Source organism: Berghia stephanieae, chromosome 3 (genome assembly GCF_034508935.2).
Source record: "Berghia stephanieae isolate SIO BIC M18660-M18661 chromosome 3, UCSD_Bste_1.3, whole genome shotgun sequence".
NCBI lineage: Eukaryota > Metazoa > Mollusca > Gastropoda > Nudibranchia > Aeolidiidae > Berghia > Berghia stephanieae.
The window spans coordinates 12,884,587-12,902,086 of NC_088362.1; the positions used below are offsets into that span (position 1 = coordinate 12,884,587).

Below are 17,500 nucleotides of genomic sequence, written 5' to 3' on the forward strand. Positions count from 1 at the left end.
TCATAAACGCGGATGGCAAAAAGCAATAACAAAGACCGGAGTGACGTCAACTTCATATTATCTATATTCCTTCATGGAATGTTAGACACCGTAGCGGATGGCAACATTTTAGCTAAACTGCAAGATCTGGGATCAGTTCATTTTAGCTATTTCTTTTGCCCCTCGTTACTGGCACTTGAAATGATCAAAGTGTTTTGCAACCGACGTAAAACCTCATTGATAAGCACACAAAATCATTATCAAAACCGGTGGAAGATGACGCGCGGATTACTTCTATTATATGCTTTAAAGATGTAAAATAATTTCAATTCATCTCTGAATTTCTCAAGGTCAAAATATTAACATCTTAACGGTGTGATAAAAGATATACGACTGAATAATGCAAGCATGTTGTTTGTTGCGCTACGCATGAATAATCGGTGTTAAAAGAAAGTAATAAATAGAGGCGACATTCTGATCGAGCGTCTGCCATGCATAGAGGAGGTTTCTGGTTACAATAAGATCCAGCTCTGAATTTCTAAAGGTCACATAGTCATATCATGATTATTATTATCATTATGATCGCGTTGTAAGCCAAAATATACGACGGAGTTATGTAATGCTATTGTTTCTTACGTTAAAGCGTGCATTTTTTAATAAGAATAATCGGTGATTTAAAAGGCTATGTGGTCTAGTGGTATGACACTCGCTTTCGGATCGGGTTCGAGCCTCGCTCGGCGCATAGTTGAGTTCTTTGAGAAGGCTCTTTACTTACATTCCCTCACCGTACTCATTTGTAAAATGAGTACCTGGCCGTTAACAGAGTTGTTTCTGTCGAAAAACAAAAACGGAAATATCGCCTAACCGGCGTCATGTGCCGTCCTACAAGTTAAACGCTGATGTTGGCCAGAGACACCGGGTAAAGCGCTTTGAGCAGGTTTAGTGGATATTGCGCTATATAAAAGCTCAATTTTTTAAAATGACTTTCTGATGGAATGTGTGTCATATACAGAGGTTTCCAATTACTGTAACATCAATCTAAATTAAATGTATAATATTCATTCAGTCATCAAATTTATCCAAAGCCATGGTTAAAAAAATTACAGTTTTGCGTAAAACATTCCATAAAGTTGCTCATGGATGCAAGGCCAATGCTGACGTTATATATTATATCATATCCTTAAACCTGTTAATTTATATTCACTCTCTTATATTTGCGTCATTTCTTATATTATATTATATTATCATTATCTCATGGTAATCAGCAGTATCTATCTCAATTTTTGTGCAGCGATCCGTTTATAAGTTTTTAAAAAATATATCTTCCTGACTCTTATTACGTGGCTTTTAATTATTTTTTTTTCATTCATAAGTTTTATGACTTATCTACTGTATCAATATGACATCAATTTGGAATGAATTAAATGAAGAAAACTGAGTAAAACCAAATAAATAATCAACATTAGAAAATTCAATGGTTTTCTTTTTTGTTTTGTTTGTTTAAAAAAAAAAACTTTCTTCTTTTTCTAAGATTAAGAAATAAACAGCTTTCTCAATGAAGAAATTTATTTAATGGATCCATTTTATTAAGCAATCATGAAATTCAATTTTAAAGCAGGGTTGCTCGATATTCTACCGTCTTGAGGCGAAATTTATCAGAACTTCATTAAATCATAATGCGTTTTAAATGTTCTCTTCCAGGTTCCTTATCTCTATCCTTTATTTCGATCAAGATAATCGTGCCTAGTCTATAGATTTTATGCTTTTCTATCTCTCTCTCCCTCTCTCTCTCTCTCTCTCTCTCTCTCTCCCTCCCTCTCTCTCTCCCTATCTCTCTCTCTTTCTCTCTCTCTCTCCCTTCCTCTCTCTCTCTCCCTTCCTCTCTCTCTCTCCCTCTCTCTTCTCCTCTCTCTCTCTCCTCTCCCTCTCTTCTCTCTTCCTCTCTCTCTCTCTCTCTCTTCCTCTCTCTCCCCTCTCTCTCTCTCTCTCTCTCTCTCTCTCTCTCTCTCTCTCTATGTAGGTTTGAGGAAGACGTATTACCCTATGATCGTAATGCGATAATGTCCTTGATGGACTAATACACGATGTTATCAATATATTGATATTCTTTTATTTAAAATCTTTCTAAAGATCTATTCATGAATTTCTTTTCCCCCCATTTTTGTTAGGCTTTCTAAGCAGCATTGGCCCGAGTCCAACAATCTGACATTATTGTGTATTGCGTTCGAATTCCTTTTTTTTCTATCTTTTATTATACAAGATTTGCATCATCGTCAATGTCATCCTGTAGAAGTATAACCTACTTTTCTTCTGAAAGGTTTCGTTATTTCTAAAGGAAAACAATGTTGCATATTGGAGAATAGATAGTATGCGCTTGGCTAAGAAGCTCACAACATTGCCATCCGGAAGTATAACGGCCCAACACACAAAACTGTGCGTATCCTTGAACGTTTATAGTCTAGTTAATACAGTTTAGTGAGGATCACACATAAACGCGGATGATAAAAAGTAAAAAGCAATAACAAAGACGCGAGTAACGTCAACTTCATTCTATATATTTAATAAATGTAGCTTTACGGTCTTGTAGTACGACGCTTGCCTGTGGGCATGCAAGTCCTTGGTTTGAATTCTAATGAAAGTGGTTCAATGAAAAGCCTCAGGAAGGGTTCTTTATCAAATTCTCTCTTCGCGCTTGATTATAAAATGAGTATCTAGTGTCCAATAATATGCAATGGCGCCTTTACGTTAAGGCATCATCTCTCATCTTAAATTTCAGATATTGCTGTTAGCTTGTAACCCCTTATAAAACGCTTTGAGCACAATGTGTATTTTTAAAACACTTTTATTGACTTTACAACATAATGTTTAATCCGTCATAATACCATATTATTATTGTGCGGCTATGTGGTCTTGTGGTATGACACTCGCTTTCTGATCGGAAGGTCCTGGGTTCGAGCCCCGCTCGGCGCATAGTTGAGTCCTTGGAGAAGGCTCTTTACTCACATTCTCTCACCGTACTCAGGTGTAAAATGAGAACCTGGCCGTTAAGAGCGTTATCTCTGTCCGAAAAAATTATAACATCGCCTAACAGGCGTCATGTCCCGTCCTAAATGTTAAATGTTGCTGTTGGCCAGGGACCCCTTGTAAAGCGCTTTGAGCACATTTAGTGGATATTGCGCTATATAAAAGCTAAGATATTGAGGCAAGGGTTCACGAATTATTTTATATTCTGATCCACGATCATGTACAGCTGAAATTGTATATTTCCACTTATTCCGTAATAGGATTCAATAGTCGTAACGTCACTTCCTTCTTAATGACGCATGGTAACTTAGCAACACTGGCTCTAAACTATCTGAACAATGGCGGACGCCCGTATGAAATATTTCTCCGGCGAGCAAAAAAGCGTATCCCGAGATAAAAAAAAAGATAAATTTGATCATGTTTTGACTTTTACATATTCTGGTCACAAGACATATGAACAGTTCTAGCCAGCTTGAAGAATAAAAAGTAATGATTTTCTTTGTTTAGAACCAAGAAAGCCGCCGTTGCCGGGCGGCGTGACATCAGACTATTGAATCCAATTGTTTAAAACTTGATGTCTTGCAAAGCCCCAGGTTAGGAAGTTTCTGACAAGATGAGGGACATTTTAATCGATCGATTTTTGTGCGGCTTTCTGGTCTAGTGGTATGACGCTCGCTTTTGGATCGGAAGGTACTGGGTTCGAACCTCGCTCTGCGCATAGTTGAGTCCTTGGAAAAGGCTCTTTTCTCTCACCGTACTTAGGTGTACAATGAGTACCTGGCCGTTAACAGCGTTGTCTCTGTCGGAAAAAAATTGTAATATCGCCTAACATGCTTCATGTCCCGTTCTATATGTTTTACGCGTTTCTGTTGGTCAGGGACCCTTTGTAAAGCGATTTGAGTTAGTGGATATTGCTCTATATAAAAGCTTAAACCTTTTTAAGTACTTGCATGAAAACAATAACTTTTGTTGGCGAGAGCCATAATATACTCATTTCTATCCCGTTTTAACAGGGTAATGTTGTCTAATGCCTAACCCAAGGACATAAAGACGACATAGATAATCGCTTATCGTCACATATTTATTTGTTTTCCATAACGTTCAGTGTCGATGAATTTTGTCACAAGACGAGACATGCAAGGTAATGACTCGGTTGCTGGCATTGAAAGCGTTTTAAAGGTTTTTAAACATGTGAATGTTATTGTGCTATGACTTTTATTAGGAAATGTTCCCCTTTAATTGACGTTAACGGCATATAAAATTTAAAAAAAAAAACAAAAAAACTAAACAAACAAAAAAAAAACTAAAGGCTAGCATATCTGTCACGGGTGGGTGTTTTATTTAACCCTCTTCTTACCGACCTATTACAGGAAAATCGTTACATTCGTTACGATACAACCAACATTGTTTTTATTCGCATTTCTCTTGTACATAATAAAATTTAAAGAAAATGAATAATGTGTTACTGTAGAGAATGTTTTGCTAAATAAAGTGTTTATCGCAAAAACTTACTGCTATTGTGTTTGAATGATAAAAAAAACATCTAATTGTGTGTTAGTTGGGGGTAAAGTTTTGGAGAAAATCTTGAAAATGGTTGGTAAGGAGAGAGATAAACCCAATAAGCCTTTTAGACTTTATCCGTTATAAAATGTGAATAGGGTTTATTTATTTGCAGGTATGAATGACCCAAACAACAAACAAAAACAACAACATTTATAATGATAATGTCATGTTATCATAATGAAAAAAAGTCAAAACATGATCATATTTTGTTTTTATCCTCTGGATACACTTTTATGCTCGTCGGAGAAATAATTCATAAGGGCGTCCGCCAATGTTCCGATAGTTTAGAGCCAGTTACCATGCGTCATTACGAGGGAAGTGACGTCATGACTGTTGAAGCGTATACTGGCCATCTTAACAACAAAGTCAACTCCTGGTAATCTGGCACATTCCATTCCATATATCTAGGCGACGTATTCTTATTTACAATGACATGTCTGACAACTCAAATTCTTATGGGCTCATTGTTGTAATGAACATATTCCAAAACGAGCGAAAAACATCGTCCATTACAACAATGTTAAATCAAATCCATAACCATTGTGTTCGGTTTACAAACCGGATGACAATGTTGTGAATTTCTTAGCAAGCGAATAGATAATATGCGCTTGGCTAAGAAGTTCATAACATTGCCATCCGGAAGTATAACGGACCAACACTGAAACTATGTGTAATCATGAACGTTTATAGTATGGATAATACCGTTTTGTGAGTATTACTCATAAACGCAGATGTCAAAAAAAAAAAAAAACAAAGACAAGAGTGACGTCAACTTTATTCTATCTATACTATCTATATGTGATCAATCGCTCAAAACGGTATTTTGTCCAGATAAACCAGAAGCCAACTAGTAATCAGAACCACTAAAGACATATCTCCAAGGCTTAGTAAAACTGATCATATAAAAAGATATTTTCTTAAAGGGAAATCGCTAGCTGCAATACACCGGGATGGGTCATGGAATTTATAATGGTAAAGCCTTGAACCGAGTTCTGTTGATGCTACGGGCGTTGCCTTGGTGGGGTTTGTTTATAAGCGAACGTTGTACGCCGTAAACATCACCCGAACTTCAAGTTGAGGAGATACAGGTTTTGTACGATAAAAACGAAAAAATAAAGTAAGGCAATAATAGTCACTTTGGAGAACGAAACCATACTAAGGATTCACATATATATATATATATATATATATATATATATATATATATAATATATATATATATATATTATATATATAATATATATATATATATATATATATAATATATATATATTATATAATATATATATATAAAGATATGAAAATTAAATGTGTGGATTATTAAAGGCACGATAGTGCAAGCGATTGTTATAGTTCAAAGTTCAAAGGGCGTCCACTTATTCAAGTAGTCTTTCGGAGCCTTCTGGCCCATGGAGCCGTAGTTTATCCCGGTTTCTAAAACGTGAAACTGACAATAGCAATCCCTTTATACCCTTTGGATAGGACGCTAGTCTATCGCAAAATACTTTCCGCCAGATCTTACAGACCCAGCTACCCAACCACTGCTGAAGAGATTGCATCCAGGGATCGATCTCGGTCCCTTTGCGGGTGAATCGAATGTTCTACCAACTGAGCTATCCTGACCCTCTCGTCCACTCATTGTCATGAAGTAATTTCTTATCCTAATAAGAGGGCCAGTGCTGCCAGACACTGAAATAGAAATAATGCGACCTTGGTGTAAATCTGACATTGTGTCGAAATTGACCAAATGATGAAAAAAAAAACAAAAAAACAAAAGCAAACTGAAGTTAAAAGACATATATATATATATATATATATATATATATATATATATATATATATATATATATATATATATATATATATAAACAAAGTAAAACAAACCAAAACTGCATATCAGGAGACGTACTCACCGGCAGCTGAGGCCGAATGCCAAAAAAGTCCTACAAGAAATATAGACATGATGGAAGCCATCCGACGTCGATTCATGATGTTAGTTGTCTTGGTCCAACTTTGTATGGGATCTCGCTTATATCTGGAAAGAGTCAAGAAAAATGAATCAAACTTGATAAGTACAGACCTTTTATCCAGGAGAATAGAAAAGTTCAGCAAACCTATGACTTATACATTATGAAGTATAATCATTGATCTTAAAAGAAAGGACTCTAAACTAAGTGGGCGTGGTCCTCTTTTCGTTAGTTAAAATACGATGACTCCCGCCATGTCATCTCCATTTTAATAGATTACTGGGTCTAAATCTCAAATCTTTATCTTAGATACTTCTTAATTTTCTTTAAAATACTATCGGAATTATTTGCGATTTTTGAAATCATTAGAGGTGCTATGATATAAATCTTTATCTCAATGATAATGGTTAACTTTGTTTAGACATAAAATTCACACTACTTTTCGCTTATAAACGCTAAATTATTTTAAAACTAGATTCAAAGATTCATGTGGACCGTTGGACTGCAGACTTTTAAACAAGTCTATTTTTAAAGTTTCATTTCAAACAATAATATGTAAAATTTTTCCAAATAATAATTGTCACGAATTTAAAGCCGTGAAGTTAAGGGAACATTTCATTGTAATGAATATAAAACGGGGTCCGGATAGCTCAGTTTGTAGAGCACTTGCTTCACACGCAAAGGGTCTGAGATCAATTGGGTGAAGTCGAGATTAATTTTCTGCTCCCCCCCCCCCTTCCTGTCCACCCAGCAGTCAATAGGTAGCTAGGTCTCTTAGTATTGGCAGAAAGTACTTTGCGATAAACTAGGTTCTATTCAAGAGGGTAGCAAGCAATTGCTGGTGTCCGTTTCACTTAATAGAACCCGGTATAAATTCCGAATTCATTTCCGAAATTTTATTAAGATGAGATCAATTTACGCCTCTGTTTGGTGGATAGAATATCTGAAGATAAGCTCTAATCTTACACTGGGTTTTAATGATGGGGGAAATGTGCTAGGGTGTTGTTTTTCCTTTCAGGGTTAGTTAAAGGTACTATGTTTTATTTTTTCTTAATTTTAAGGTCAGTTGAGGTAATATTTGTGTTATTTCCCTTGGCACGAAGATCTTTTTGGAAAGCCTCCCATTGAGTGAGCTTAACAAATTCATTATCCCTTGCGACATTAAAACGTATAACTTTTTCCATGTGTGTTTGCCAGTAAAGAGATCATTACATCTGCAACTGTTGTGTAATATTCTATACTTGACACCTGCGAAAACTATTAAATCTAATCAACATCACCATAAACCTCCGTTCGAGTTAAATCAGAGAGCCAACCATAAAATTCTACAGATATTATTCACATGGATTTTATTCAGTTTGCATATTATAATGTAAGGTATTAAAAACCATCTGCATCAATTTCATATCAATCTAGAACATTTAAATTCTTCTCGGCTATCGAACCAACAAAATATGATTATATGAACAGGATTAAAAAGCGATACGTATAAACAACTCTCAACGGCTATGGATTTCTACTTCACTTTCTGTTAAATTGACTTCACTAGTCTGATGTCACGTCGACCAGCAACGGCGAGCAGCCTGGATCTAAACAAAGAAAATGGGTACTTTTTTATTCTTCATGCTGGCTAGAACTTTTTATATGTCATATGATCATATTTGTAATGTTTGTTCTCCTTTGGACACACTTTTATGCTCGTCGGATAAATATTTCATAAGGGCGTCCGACATTGTTCCCATAGTTTAGAGCCAGTCACTAAGTTACCATGCGTCATTACGAGGGAAGTGACGCCATGACTGTTGAAGCCTATTCTTTTCAAATGAAATTACATTTTAAAGGGAATTTGATTTGCCGTAAACATATATATTGTTGCTTATCCTAACATTAAATTTTGGTATAAATGAATTTATACATCAAATGTCATGTTATCTAGTATAATAATAGGTACCTATATCTATTAAACAATAATATACATATCAAATCGATAGCTTCCGAAAACTCCTCGTGTTTAGGGAAACAACCCAAATATATCCCTCAACTAACCTTAAGAGAAAATAAAACCGATATCCCCATCATTCTTGTTTTTTATAATGTTCTAGTAGGGGGTTTGGGAGGGGGGAAACTTTTTCTTTTTATAAAGTCTACCCCCTCCCAAACCCCCTACTAGAACATTATAAGAAAAGTTTCCTCCCTCCCAAACCCCCTACTAGAACAAGAATACTGGGGATGTAGGAGCATTCGGAAGGCCTCCCCGGGATCAAGTCCGAAAAGAAAATTCATGTGAATAGAAATATCTAAAAATCCACAATTCTGAAAGGATGTTTTTAAGAACTGAGAAACATGAAACATTTCAAAATACCACAGAAAAATAAAATGTTCTGACACAGACATTGGCTGAAAAAAATTGGTTCTCCACTTTATTCGGATAAGTCTTGAGACAAACCTCGGCATTTTACGAATGAACTAACTCGAGCCTCCCAGAAGCAGACGATGCTTATTTTTTGACAGATGCCTTTTTAAATTGCTGTTTATTTTCGATTCTCCGATTATTTTTAACAGTTTCGATATTATATTACTACATGATCCATACCTGTAGTTCAATGAAAACAATGATATTATTCCAAGAACGAAATCTTGTAGCTTCAAACCTTGTTTTAACCAAATAAGCACAGGCAATCATAGACAGTTGAAGCTGATTGATTAAACGCTGCACTAATTCACGAAAATGTAAGGTTCATTATTTTGAATCACAACATTGTCAAAACACATTGACAGGGTTAAATTTGGGAAATGTGATCACATTTGAAATGGGTTCAGCGAATCCAAAACAGTTAACTCTCTCCTTACCAGATATTTGCAGAATTATCCCTGAAACTTCACACCCACCCAACACAAGAATAGATTTTTTTCTACTCAAACAGAAATGGAAAAAGTGCATTGTATACATATAATTGTCGACAATTTTTTTCTTTATAATTTATGATGAACGATTTTCCTATGGATGGTAAGGAGAGGGTTAAGAATGGAATAGTACTCAGAGCAACGAAAAGCATTGTTTTAAAAATAAATGTAAGAAGTATTATTTACTAACTTGTTTATTTTTCAACGATCAACTTTATTTCTCTCTTACAATCACAACATCCATTATCCACAAGGGGCACACACATACTTTATCTAAATAACACACACAATCATGACGTCTACAGTCTACACCGAAAGAATTTAAAACATAATATTATTATGATGATGCCACATTGCCAGCCCCCCCCCCCCCCCCCTCCACCTCGTGTTTTGATTGTGACTATTTTGTCAAACCAATCTTCTGGAGTTAGTTGTTAGAGTGACGGACTTTTAAACAAGAATATACATAGATATGTACGTTATAGGGGAGCGTGGCTCAGCGGTACGGACTTTGCTTCGTACCCGAAAGGTACCTAGTTCGATCGCTCATCGCTGCGCCGTGTGGCTTTGAGGAAGTCACCTCGCCCTAGCTCAATATTCGGCGCTGCACTGCGGCTGACGCCTGGGTTATTCCAGTCTTCCTTTGGAATAGACCCTATAGAAAATTTATCCATATGGAATGAATAAAGGGAATTTTATGTGTTATTATTTTTATTTTTTTGGAAAATCACTTAATAAGCTAAATTATGATAACAGAATTTATCTCATTATTTAATCTATTACGTATATAAAAAAGAAGTGAGACATTGGGTGTTGTACTCGATGAACTTAGTTCATTAGTTCATTATGTAGTTCATTATGAAAACGAAACTATGAGAAAAGAGGATGGGGAGGAGACGGGGGAGGGGGGGGGGGGGGTTAAAGAGATGGTTACCTCCAACCCACTCCAATTTCTCTCTCTCTTTCACTCTCTCTCTCTCTCTCTCTCTCTCTCTCTCTCTCTCTCTCTCTCTCCATAATTTTCTCTCTCTCTCTCTCTCATTTTCACGTTCGCACTTTCCATCAGTCTATTACTAGTACTACTACTAATAATAATATTACTACTACTACCACCACTACTGCTACTTCTACTACTACTATTACTACTACCACTATTACTACTACTTCTACCACTATTACAACTACTACTGCTGTTACAACGACAACTACTACTACTACTACTACTACTACTACTACTACTACTACTACTACTACTACTACTACTACTACTACTATACAATCATGATCATCATCATCATCATCAATAAATAGCTACATTCAACCTCCACAATTAGACTTGGCGAAATCTCCCCGCCAATAAAGGCCACGAATTTTCATGGGGTCTATTAATTTTTTCGCCCGTACTTCATGTGACCTCAAGTGACCATAAACGCATTTTTAGGTCCAAGCAAAAACATAGCATTAGATTTTATAGAGGGAAAAAATGTGGTCCCTTCTCCTATCATGGGCAGTTTTTTATTATTTTTAATGAACTCTTCCACAAAGAGTACATTTTTTTCCAATTCTGTATTTTACAATATTAAAATCCAAAAAAAATAAGGACAAAAGTTTAGTGTATTTTATTGTTTTAGATAACTCATGAATGAATTAGTTCAGGTAAGTTAACGGATCGGATGCTGCTGCTTTTGTTGCAATTTTGTCAAAGTAAGATAAACTGAGCAAGTAAATAAAACAAATGTCGGTCAAAGACTTCTATTAGCGTTACTACATTATCTATGAAACATTTTTTAAATGCCGACAATAATTAAATATTTGAATTGAATTGAATTGAATTGAATAAAAAAGAACAACCCTATTCATTTGAATGCATCATCGCTACCCCTTTAAGCCCTATCTCCATGTGTACGTAATGCGTAGTGCGCAATGCGATTTGCGTAATGTACCAATATTAATGTCCACGACACGTCGTCAGTTTGTTATGTTCTTTTTGCCCTCAAATCACGGTTTGGTTATGGCTCCTTGATTGTCCAAAACGCGAAAACAGGAAGTTGAGAATTAAGACATCGCAATTCTTATTTATTACTATATAAGATTGAGGAAAAGACAACACAGATAGTGTGGTCCTTCCCGACGATTCAAATACGGCAAAATCCCGTGGTATTTTGTGAAGGATGTGTTGGAAATAAAACAGAAAATACGTGTAGTACTTGAAAATTGCCCGGAAATTTTTATCTTCCGGTGTCATGTAGCCGCGTGATGCGTATTCGAAAGATGGCTCTATAGAGTTCGGATACGCACCATAAATTACTCACCACGCATCCGGATACATCGATAGACTTTAGTTGAATTTCCACTTAAACGTTCTTTACGCATTGTGCACTACGTATTACGTACTTATGGAAACAGGGGTTTAGATTATCAAGATGGAGGTGAGGAAAATAACATCGTTAGATATCTTTTCTCAACTGTCATATTATACCGTGCCAACGTTATGGTTAGATAATCGCTTTGAAAGATGCCTAATGGATTTATCAGCATTGGACTAGCTACATCCACTGAATGTAACTTGTTGCAGTAATTAATGTTATTTTACTGGCACGCCCTGTTAAAAAGTGGAGTCAGGAAAATCTCAAAGTGACAAGTTGGGAGAGGGTAGGGGGATTCACTCACGCACCTGCATACTATGTCATGTAAGACTAGGTGAGTTTCAGCAACAACAAGAGGATATGAGGAGGGTTTTACAGATTAAAGGTAATGAAAGAAAAAAAAATAAGAGAGAGAGAGAGAGAGAGAGAGATGTAAGAGAGTAAGCCTATGCAAAAGGTTATCTAAGAAATTTGGTGCAAAACTGTCAATTATATATATCAGCAAATGGGTTTAGTGAGTACATAGTGCAGGCATATCAGTTAAGCTTGGTCAGTGCATGACACGTGTGGGCAGTTTTATGTCCAAGCTATTTGAGACGCATGACACGTGTGCGCAGTTTTATGTCCAGGTTACTTGAGACCGTTTGTGTCAAAGTTACTGGACAGGTTATCATGTTGAGTACTATTTAATCAATCATTCTTAAATTGGTTTAGGGGTGTTGAAACAGGTGAAAGGGGCATTTATCAAAATAATGTTATATCATAAAAGGCGGGGTTTAACATCAATATGTAGGAATTGACGTTTCAGGTTTGATTATGATTTGGTCTTACTCTTAGGGGTTGGATTATAGACTGACAGGGAACTGTCAATAACTGCAAGGGGGCGTGGAAACAATGGAACTGTGGGTAAAATTTTGATAGGGATAAAAGAGGATGTTTCGAGGAAAACGGGATTATTATTCTGATTCTACCTTTTGATTCAGGAATTCTGCATTCAACTTGACCATGAGCTGCACACTTTAAACCTTTTGTGCTCACCATCATTTATTTGCTTTTTCGGACTTAGAAATATTTCACGTATATTGAAAATGGTTACTTAGGCAAAATTAACTTTACATGTGGACTGATTTTACGGATTTGGAATTTATGAAACTGATTGAATTATGACAATGCTATTTGATTTGGATTTGGAATTTATCATGATTTGGATTTTGAATTTATCACAAACAAATAAACTGTAAGAAATGAAACTTGGAATCTGGACTTTTATTTGAATGTTTTGATGTTGTGCATTCAATTATCATCACCGGCCCTTGAACTCTTTCGTCATTATTAACATCTACAACACAACGCAAAGGATAATACTACCATCTATGAAAAACACCACTATGCGATCACAAGCCATTACATATGTGTGCAACTACCCCACATTATGTATCTTAATTTGGTGCCGTGACCAGGATTCTTATATATGTTATTTGGAGTCGTGATACCAGGATGTAAAGATGTTATTATTCCGAACCATGGATACACAAGAAATGTATACTGTTAACATCTATTGAAGTTTTTGTGAGACTCGAATTTTGAAGTGAAAAATTGTGAACAGATAGGAAAATAGTTTTATTTGGGAAAGAAAATGGATATCAATTTTGAAGGTGAATTAGTGTAATTATTTTGTATTGAAATATGAAAAAAAAATATTGAAATTATAGATGATTCCTAAAATTCTGACAAAAGACGATATTTAAAAAAATATATACTAAATAATATTTAAATTAAGAGTCACAGATAGAAAAGGAAATTTTTAAAAAATATAGATATATAGGGCAATATATTATATTTAAAAAGTGAAAACAATATATTATAGAACGACAAAATAATAATAATAATAATAATAATAATAATAATAACGCATTGATGCTATACGTATTTTAAATATTTAAAAAGAGGAGAGAGAGAGAGAGATGAAGAAAAATTGCAGAATTTAAATGAATATTTTAGTGCGTTTTATTTTTCAAAATAAATGAAAATGCGTTTACTTACAATCAAGCGTTTCGGAATAGATCTTCGAATATTAATTTGTACCGTTAATGGCAATGTTTTGTTAATATCAGTAACAAAGATGTGTCGATTTTTATTTCAATTTTTGTCTGTTACTGTTGGAATTACATAGACAGTTGGTCATTCTTTAATTTTGTTATGTTTTTATTTTCTGTCAAAATGACTCAAGAAGATGATGGTAATAACAACACGTAAATTATAAGTTTTGATAATTGAAAAATGTCTTATGGTATTTATTGTTATATTACAACATCATTGATTATATTTTTCTCCCGTCGATAGGGATGAATTGGTAGGTTGATATTGACTCTTTGAGATTCATGGGTTCATAACAAAGAGCAAAGTTTTATATCTGTTTGTATTCTTGGTAATAAATGTGTGGTTAACGCAGCCAAGTAATCGACAACAGAGCTTATTTTATATTTGTAATGAGACATGGCGTTATAATAGATTACATAAGACATTTGGATTTTATCACTGGAAATTAAGTTGAAATGATTTATGCGGAATATGAGTCAATCGTTGTTTTGTTTAGTTTTGTTTTGAAACGCGTTTCATCGTGATTTTTAAAGGAGACATATTCTCATAATAACGGAATAACGGACTTTTGGTTTAAAGTCGGAGAACAAATAAAATGACGGAGTATTAATTATTATGAAAGACTGATGTCTTGTAATGGGAGTTAAAATGTTATTACGGAAGAATAACAAAATATTGAAAATGCATTATCATGTCATGTGAGCTGATAATATTTGTGACACAAGTGGTTAACTTGTTAAGAATCAGCGAATTATAAGTAACCCATATGGTAAAATGCTGTTAATGCATATTGGGGAAATAAGCGCAGTGATGTAAGACGCGGTGATTAAAGTGCACATGATTTAAATTACGAGACGCAGGAATGAGGCGTTCGGGAATATTTTATTTTGCGTTTGATTAAAGCGCATTGTTTAACATTATGAAATGATACAGAAGGCGGATAATTTTTATAAATACGATGCGCGTGGTTAAAGCGCACACAATTATCAATGCTATATTAAGAGGCGCGAGATAACGTCGCAATGAGTTATATGAATATTTTTATAAGCCGAGGGCAAAGGCGCGAAACATTGAATTTTTATTGACCAGAGTGTATATCGTTTCTGCAAATATTTTGATTATCATATTTTTCTCCTATAGATTCGCTGTTGTAATTGTAATCAATATTTACTGCGTGATTTGAATTTAACATTTATATCATACAATGTGTAACTGAGTTGAAGAAGAAGTTATGTTCAATTGTCAAATCTTAACTGTGTAATCATTCGGCAATCAGTTGAAATGGTAGGAAGTGCTACGATAACATAAACAAAATCATATTTCATTAAATTAGGGATTTTCTAAGGGGAATAATTCGAGTTAATCAAAGGCAAAAGTAGTGTTTGCACTAAAACATGATACAGTCATCACGAAAGAGGACACTTGCAACCATCAGTCATAACGGGAACGCTGATGACAACGACAGAGGCAACTCAAACACAACCACAACATAGGTCGGGAAATGTCCTAATCCCTTTGGTCTATCCACGAATACCTTGAAATGGAGTAAGCATATCGACAAAACACTACGCCATTGATACGTCCAGAATCAACACAATCTACATACTACAAACTACACAGCAACCTCAATTACATCGTACCTTTCAACTTATACAAACTTGACAGAATTCATAAAATAATATCTGTATCAACACAGATTTCTTCCATGAACCTTTTTATATTTACATTCTTTATTGAACAATTGGATTACTTGTATTTACTTCTACAACAACAATACCCAACGATGTACGATGTCAATAATTACATTAACGTTCAAGATACGATTGTTTTTACAAAAATGATGTCCAATTGTGAACAATACTACTTCCTTCACATGCAGTGGTGAGCGTATTCAAATTTAAACTTATGTCAATATACAAGTGTGCAGCACCCATATCTACAACTTATAAACATTGAATATTATAATAAAGCCTGTCTTAGTATCATTGTAAAAGATAAAGGCTATATATGTATATAAGACAATGCAGGAAAAAGTATCGCAAAACGCCACATGAGCGATTTCCTTGGATTCATTATCGTATGATATTCAACAACCTGCGTTCAAATAACGAAAATATTGTTGACCTTATTCGACTCTACTACATACACTACTAGACTACGTTATTGTTACATCATCTACCTGGTGTTTGGACTCACGTCACCCACCGGTACTCTACAGATTACATCATCTACCTGGTGTGTACTCACATGCCACCTCATCAAAACTCGATCAACAAACACAGACAATTACAACACACGACCTCTGTCGACTACTACACACGAACTCTTTGTCAACACATGGCTGAGTTCACAACTTTCTTTTGACTTGCTGGATAAGTCAAACTTCATTTAAATTCAAGATCTCGCACACAGTTAATCTTGAATTTTTACAATTTCATCTACAATGAGATTCAACGTATACACAAGACAACCACAAATATCTACGAGGAGAATCGACCCAGATGCCGGAGATGAATGGATTACAGCGACGTCACAAAACCAAGAAACAACCCAACAGGTTAAGCATACGTTTGCTACCTGTAGAGTCTTTTTTCGTCCCAATTCAAAAGACTCGAACAAATACAACACACTACTTGCAAAAGTTGGTCACTTTAGTAACAGCCCACAATCACATACTATGTTAGATTTTACTTATTTAGTTATTTACACTGTACTAAATATGAATAAGTCGGACAGACTAATGACTGATTATTTACAAACACTAAATATGTGATGTGAACAAGCCGGACAGACTATTGTTTGATTATTTATTCAACGCTAAATATTTGAATGTGAAGACATTATTGTGATAATTCTAAGACATTTACAGAGGAAAAAGTTTTTAATTAATTAACAATAAATAAAGTGAATTTATGACACTTGGGCTATGCAGTGACCACAACACACATAACAATGCAACACGTAGACTTGATGCAAACACCTCAACTCTTATAGTTGATATATTTTTTTCATTACATGACAACTCATTCTAAATGGAAACAATGACTAATTAACAATTACTGACCATTTTACAAGATGACCATTCTCGAAACGAACGGATTACTAAGAAATGTGACCTCTGATGGATGACCACAAAGAACAATTTGATTTCAATGTAGTTGTAAACTACACCGTCGTGACTTAAAAAGCTTAAAAACTGAAACATCAACAATGAACAATGAATGATAATAACTTCAACTTGAATTTTAAAAGGATGATACTGTTATTATTATGATTTATTTTTAAATATTTTTTTTATTACTAATTGAAATATAATTCTTCGTATTTGAATCTAGATGTCTATGAAATATTATTTGTACCACATATTATAAGTTGGAATTAATGTAATAATGTTGTTTCAATGGAATCATACAATATAAGGGAATATACAAGGTATTGGTTTTGAGATGACAGTAAATGAGTAGACACACATGGAAGCTGAGATTATCACCCATGTCGTATAGAGTTGAATTTGAGATTGAATAAGATAACGTGAGTATATCACAAATGGAAATTGAACCATCCTTTTTCACGCAATAATATGTATGTGTGATGGGA

At 34.8% G+C, this 17,500-nt stretch overlaps 1 protein-coding gene across 6 annotated transcripts in view; it reads right to left on the reverse strand.

Moving 5' to 3' along the window:
- The window catches only part of LOC144967160 (uncharacterized), a 127,734-nt gene that overhangs the window by 82,054 nt on the left and 28,180 nt on the right, over positions 1–17,500 (reverse strand). For 5 of the 6 annotated variants that reach the window (XR_013644333.1, XR_013644332.1, XM_078904058.1 and 2 more), the window contains exon 2: positions 6,480–6,601. Coding sequence is in view for 4 of the 6 variants with exons in the window: in XM_078904057.1 (XP_078760183.1) it covers positions 6,480–6,601 (122 nt within the window). In the remaining 2 variants the exon portion in view is untranslated. Of the gene's footprint in view, positions 1–6,479; positions 6,602–9,126; positions 9,411–17,500 lie in introns of those variants that run through there. The other variant, XM_078904060.1, reaches the window with a different exon arrangement.